General features: G+C 40.8%; 1 protein-coding gene across 2 annotated transcripts in view; it reads right to left on the bottom strand.

Annotated features, from left to right (window-relative positions):
- Window positions 1-6,954, bottom strand: part of LOC117946102 (vacuolar protein sorting-associated protein 13B-like) — a 335,261-nt gene that overhangs the window by 147,495 nt on the left and 180,812 nt on the right. For both annotated transcript variants that reach the window (XM_034873955.1, XM_034873954.1), the window contains exon 26: window positions 2,128-2,299. In XM_034873955.1, the coding sequence (XP_034729846.1) occupies window positions 2,128-2,299 (172 nt within the window). The remainder of the gene's footprint in view (window positions 1-2,127; window positions 2,300-6,954) is intronic.

Raw genomic sequence — 6,954 nt, 5'->3', positions numbered from 1 at the left:
CTTTAGCAATGGAAGCTTTGAACATTGTCCACTCAGGTTCAATGCCCCCAGCCTCCACAGGGATGCACGAAAAGCTCCTTGTGAAATTCACATTCATGAAAATAAAATCCCAGGGAAAAGACAATCATTAGGCAACTTAATTGTGTATTGATCTTTAGCTTGCAACAGTGCGCATGCTGGGACTTTATCCCTCTGTTTTTGTTTAAGCATTACTGCACTTGGCAAATACACGATACAGCTGAACTCAGACTTCAGTAGAGGAAGTTTCATCTGTGTGTGTGTGTGTGTGTGTGTGTGTGTGTGTGAATTTAATTTCTGTGGGCAAGGACCTGTACTGGAGCTAACCCTGTCCAGGTCTTGCCACAGTCCTGATCCAACTTCTTAGACAGAGAACACACAGTGTGTTTTTCAAAACTGGACCAATATAGCATAAGGCTGATTATGGCTAGAGCCTAGAGTACACGCACGCACGCACGCACGCACACACAAAATATGAAAATCAATACACTTTGCCTAAGGAAGTCATAATAAAATACGTGGGTAAGAAGGCAAACCATGAATAAGATATCCTCCCTCTGTGTCTCTATGTGTGTTTACACAATACTGAATGTTCATATAGACTATTTGTGTAGTCATGGAAATATATGTGTGTGTCTCACTGCACCTTGTGTGCAAGCAAACTCACCCACTTCAGGCGAAGTGAGTAAGTTCATAGAAGGACTGATTAACTTTGTATTGAACCGAGCCTGTGAGCTTAACTGTTGGTTCTCTCTCATTGTTTCCACAGAGAAAGTCCCACAATCACAGGCTAGCTTGGGAAAATGGACTTCATGCATGTGAAACTATGGTTGTTGTTGTACTGTTGCCTTGTGGTGATTCTGAGAAATGAAGAGCTTCCTAATGGCTTATTCAAATAGAAACACAAGGCATGTCAGCTTTATTGCGAATCCTGAGTGGAAAGAACTCTCCCAAGTTGTTAGATACTCAGAAACTCTGTCTCCAAATGTAGTGTTGATATTGATGTACGAGTTTACTAAACCCACCCTGTAAGAGTACTGGAAACCCTTAGTCCCATGGTTTTAAATGGTTCATCTTAAAAGAAGGAAAGTGTACCACTGATATGTGCCTTTAGCAGAACCTCTGGAGAGTCATGCTTAAATTTCTACCTCTAATCTTCCAACACTTAATAGCATAACATCTGACCCGTTTTTCCATTTCTCTGGAGAGAAAATAATCTTATTTGCTTTGCAGTTGAAAAACACATTACATCATTGCAGATTGTCTTCAGTCTTATCTGTGGCTTACTTATCTCCAAGAATGTACTTGTGATATTAGGCATCTAATATATTGCATGCACACAATTCTTGTTTTCAATAACATGCTTAATATTTTTCACACACAAAATCCAGTGGTAAATTCATCTCGCATCTCAGATGGCACATATTAAGCCCAGATCTAAAGTAATGCCTTTTTAGGATGTCCCTAAGTCAAACCATCCCTGTGAGGTCCTCCAAAACATTCCGTTTCCACAATTAAAGACTTTAAGCTGGGCGATCTGCTTGGCAGATGCTAAATATTACAGCCACCAATTAAAGGTAAATCTAGCCTTTCATCGCCCCAGTAAATCTAAAGGGGACACGAGGCAGTTCGCTTGGGATTCATCATCCATTTATTTATTTGTCTTCTCCCTCCATCCTTCCTTCTCTACAGCTGCTTTTCCCTTCCAAGTCCCCGAAACGTGAATGAGAAAAAAGGTCACATTGATCAGTTTAAGAGTTGATACAGCAGGGCGGTAAGAACTTTGAATAACTTCCTCTTTCACACTGCACACTGACAAATTTGCAATAAAAACTAGTGCCGCTGTAAATATGAGGGTTTTTCCCTATTGTTTTACAACACTAATTAATCAGATCTCAAATTTAAAATCAAAAAATAAGAGTATTGTTTATTCAGACACTCCTCATGGGATCTACCCAGGTCTTCTTCAATCATGCAATACTTCCGAGACTTACCAAATATCATGCGTTCAAAACAGCAAAAAACACTACTGTGGATTATCAATCAGAAGTAAAGAATTGAAAATGTGTATTTGAAAAAAAAAGAGCAGGGCTGTTGAGGTTGGGGTACCTGTCTTTTTGGCAGTTGGGTCGGGAGCGAACAGTTTAACTGTGACTTTAGGTAACATCCACTGCATCCAAAGGCTGACTTTCCCGCTGGTGCCACCAATGCTGTTGGTTTTCTGCTCCAGAGTCACTGTGTCGGCAAACGTACTGTCGTCTCCAGCAGGCGCCGAGTCACCCTAGGGAGCCAAAACAGGATCTGTTCAATCAGGGCTGGTAAGAGGGAAACAAGACATGATTTAAGGACAAATGTGGCACTACCATATGAGCTGGTGAACTGTAAAAACATTCAAACATTTATAGAACATTTGAAAAACATCTGTTAAACAAATCTAACTGACGTGTAGAGACAAGTCATTTTCTTAACAATGTCAAAGCCATTAACAACTCACATTTTAGTTAGTAAGACTGAAATGAAGTGACTGAAATGATGTGCACAAATACAAAATGTACCTTCAAATTCTGATGTTTGCATTGTAACTGTTAGTTTGTCTATCTGGTTGTGTACGTGTCCAACAACGTGTTCAGTGAATTTGTTATATGTTTAAAGTGTTGTTGCTGTGCATGTAGCCATAGCAAAGCAAACACCAGCTTTCAAGCCTTTTGGTGCGTAGATGACATCAGTGTCTGGTGAGCAGAACTCCACTCAGAACTGAGCCACGTGGGGGGAAAAAGGACCATTGTGTGGAGCTGTCACTGATGTTAACCCCAAACTAAGCCACCAGCACCCACGTGGCGTGCTTTCACTCAAGTGCGCCAGGACACACACGTCTTGCAGCCTGGGAGAGAATGGGAAGTGAAGACCGGAGGCGGGGGCGGAGGGGTGAGGTGGGGAGTCAAGCAGGATGCGGCGGAGGAGGCTGCCTTCTGTGAGCTCTCATCTCATTACTGGGGGGTTTGGCAATGCACTGAGGATGACAGCACTGGGGACATTTTTTATTTCTCTCCCGGTAAATCTGTTTCCCAAACATGTATCTGCGTGGCTGATGCGGAGAGTGAAAAGCCTTCAAACAAACAATATAGCAATTTACAGCTCCACCATTTCACTTTTTTCACAGCTTCCCCATCACGTAATGACAGATGGTGTCATGTTATCAAGCCTGGCTGTGGTTGGTGACAAGATTATCAACCATCTCAATTAGAAAGCCCACTGCTGCTCGGCTAATTACAGTGTTTTAAAGAGTGTCCAGATCAGAAAACTATGTCCCTGTTCTGTTCTAAGGAAGGGATGACGGCCCCATTCTAATTTGCTAATTTAATTTAATTGGACAGTTAAGGGTGGCTGACAGCAGAGCTCAAAAATGGTTGACAATATCAATAAATTAAGGATTTTACAGAGTCAAAAATAAACTAATGTATATAGACCAGTAGTAACAGTTGGGAAGCATGTGCTCCATGCAAGCATTGCCTCTCAGAGGTAAGATAAAGAAAAATATCTATTTAGGAATATACTTTAAGAACATCAGATTTTAAATCTATCAGATAAGACAAAGAAATAAAGGAATGCAGCAGAAATAGAAGCAAGGACTTAAAAAAGCTGGTGGACAGTCAAAAGTGTTTTTTTATTGCTAAGCACCTTGTATTGCAATTTTGCACAAAGGGTGCTATATAAATAAATAGAGTTACGTTTAAAGCTGTGCAGGCATGGAAATACAGTCCTATTCTAGATCAAATATACAATCTATGTATAGTACAGTATATGACATTATATAAAGCTTCATAACCCTCAAAATGATGAATTTAAATACTGCACAGATGACCAAAAATACCACCAAAACCACACTGAATTACCCAATTCCCCCAGAACTAGCATCTACTCCAATTAAGTGTTGAGTAGTGTCCTTAGCTGTTTCCATGGAAACAAACAGTCAAGGTGTGAGTGTGTGTAAGCGTGTGTCTATGTGTGTGTAATAACGGTGACTGGCAGTGAGTAATATGAGCCCAGTAGTAATGGTGTTCAGTCAGTCTTAATGAGAGATATTTTAGCGTCAACTGCCATTTGGGGACTAATTATTGTTGAGCTGGAGTCAAAACATGGGACTGTGTGTGTGTATGTGTGTGTGTGTGTGTGTGTGTGTGTGTGTGTGTGTGTGTGTGTTTGTGTTTGTGTGTGTGTGTGTGTGTGTAAGAGAGAGAGAGAGAGAGTGTGGTTAGGACTGTTTAGTTTACAGTTCTGGCCGGTCGGCAGGATTAGACTGTAATGTCATGTGTGGAAACAGGAGCCAGCCGCTGGCGCTGTGGGAAGCTCAGACCACTGTGTACTGTAGCGTGGTTTCACTGGTGCATCGGACACCCGACGGCTCCTTTCTCCCAGCCAGAATCACCACTGCCACTTTAAAACTCTCAGTCACGTACAACATGATTTTACCAAGGTCAGTATGGAAGAGAGATCATCAACACTCAGGCACCTCTGAATATTTTGGAATCACACAAACATTTGGACTTTCAATTGAAGAATTTTCAATTTAAAAAAAAAGAGGAGAAGGCTGCTTTCAATTGAATATCTCAAAAAATCCTACAACTGTAATTATGATTTTTAAGACACATGACATAACATGAGACAAAAAAGTAAAACAAATAACAACCAGCGAAACAAAAGCTAATATCCCTAATAACTTCCAAAAAGCCAAAGTTAATGTTTTTTAGTTTTTTTTGTTTTTATGAGTGACAGAAAATTCCATTCCCTACTTTTATCAAGTTGAGGCCTTGAAGAACAGATGTGGTGGTGTGTTGTTGGTATAGGTGGGCTCTGCCCCGTTCCAGTACTGCCAGATTGGGGGCCCCATAGACACACACACATACACACAGTCTAAGAGGGAGCTATTTTCCCACACCTCCACAAGCCAAGCTGTAAAGTATACAGTTTAATTCCTGGGCCCCTGTGCTATAAACGGGCTGAGGATCCGGGTTTATTTTCTTTGCAGAGTTTGTCTTTGCTCATCAGAGAGGCCCAAGCATTGGGAGACAACAGCAGGCTGGGAAGTCTCGAAGAAAGATGGAGGGAAGGGCATATTATGAAAGAAGAGTGGAAAGAGAGAATAGTTTAGGAACAGGTGGAAGGATGGAGGAAAGTTGGGAGGGAACAAAGGATGGGTTTAGTGATAGGAAGAAACTATTATTTTTAAAGATAAAGCGAGAGAGGCATGATAAGGCTGCACGCAGAAATGTAATACGAGAAGGGTGAATGCCTGAATGGAGGGATGGGTCACCGTGTAAAAAATTCTTAAACACGAGTAAAACACATATTGTATCATCTCAATAGCTAAGAGCAGAGAAAGGGTTGGGAAGAAGCTTTAAGGCAGGGCTTTTGTCCATGCGGTGTAAGAGAACTGAGCTGGAGCGTGGGGAGTAGAGGGATGTTTGGGAGAGACTGCTGCCACTACTGCTGAGACTTATCAAAACAGCTCCTACATTCTTGCTCAATCACTCAGCCTCCCAGAGGACTAAACACTTCTACCAGTGTTTGTACTTAGGTAAACAGTGACAAGTGGGCTGTCAGGGGCCTCTGTGGCCTTGTTATAGACGCGCTATACCATAGGGGCTCCACTGCCATACTCAACTACTACCACTTCTGTGGGTCCACGAATCTCACACACACACACACACACACACACACACACACACACACACACACACTCAATTATCGTACGAAAACAAATGCAGACGCAGATGCAGGTTGACATATGAATAACTTTTTTTCACGTGTATGTTCTCACATGGACACACTTTATTGCCTCTCAGGGTGGTATGATGCTTGTGCTGTGATCCCAGGAGCCCCACATTGCTGACAGGGCCCTGCTGGTCGAATAGCATTAAGTCCCAGGCTAGTTGCCAGTGCTTAACAACATAAACACTCATCAACACCATCACTTCTACGCATCTTATATTCCTCCTTTACACAAATATACACATATGTCACATAAGGCCCTGGTGGCTAAGGAATCAACATTATGGACCCCCAGCTAGGCAAGGTTGCTGCTACTGTACTAGACAAGTGAAAAAAACTCCTGTCAAATCGTCAAAGCCAAGGAAAAGCATTGTCTAGAGATGAAAATAAAAATAACACTCAACATTTGTTAAATTAAAAAATGTTTAAAAAACTTAAACTAAAAAATCTGATTTTGTCAAAATCTGTTTTCATTGGCCTTGCACATGCCTGCACACACTGCTACACTTTTTTCTCTGGGTTTGATATTTTATCTGAACGAAAAATGTAAATACAGGTTATTGTTTTCCATAAATTAAGATGCAGGTTTATACTCAATCAAGGACCCAGCTTACACAAATCAAACAGAGCTCCCAGCCTATCTGGAGTATCTGTATCTGGGTAAGAAAAAATAATATTGGAAACACAAGCACTGATGACAATTTTCCAACTTTGACAATCCTTCCCAAACAAACAGATTTCTTTTAGACAAATTCCATGTGTGAGTCAACGACTCATAACAATAAAAAATATATGTTTGTGTTTTTTTGTGTGTTTATTTTTAAAATCCAAAATCAGCAGCAGAATTATGTATACAGAAAAATACTTTTTATAGAATGTGTTTTTACATGACTCATAGCATCTTTGATTGAAAAGAAGGACCCATGGTCAGGCATTGGCAGGGTGTAGTCATTAGGCCTCTTACTAATCAAGTAGCACCACATACAAGGAGTGATGCCAGAAAAACACGGACTTAATGACAAAAACGTTTAAAAGTGGTTGATACTGTGTTGTAGTGTATAATATGGTAGAATTACTGCAACTTACTGTTGCTGCAATATCAACAGTAAGCACATAGGGAAAAAGTAAATAACTACACAACTGGATGAATGAATTAATGAAATAGTA

This window comes from Etheostoma cragini, chromosome 6 (genome assembly GCF_013103735.1).
Source record: "Etheostoma cragini isolate CJK2018 chromosome 6, CSU_Ecrag_1.0, whole genome shotgun sequence".
Taxonomy (NCBI): domain Eukaryota; kingdom Metazoa; phylum Chordata; class Actinopteri; order Perciformes; family Percidae; genus Etheostoma; species Etheostoma cragini.
This window is presented reverse-complemented; position numbering and strand designations above follow the sequence as displayed.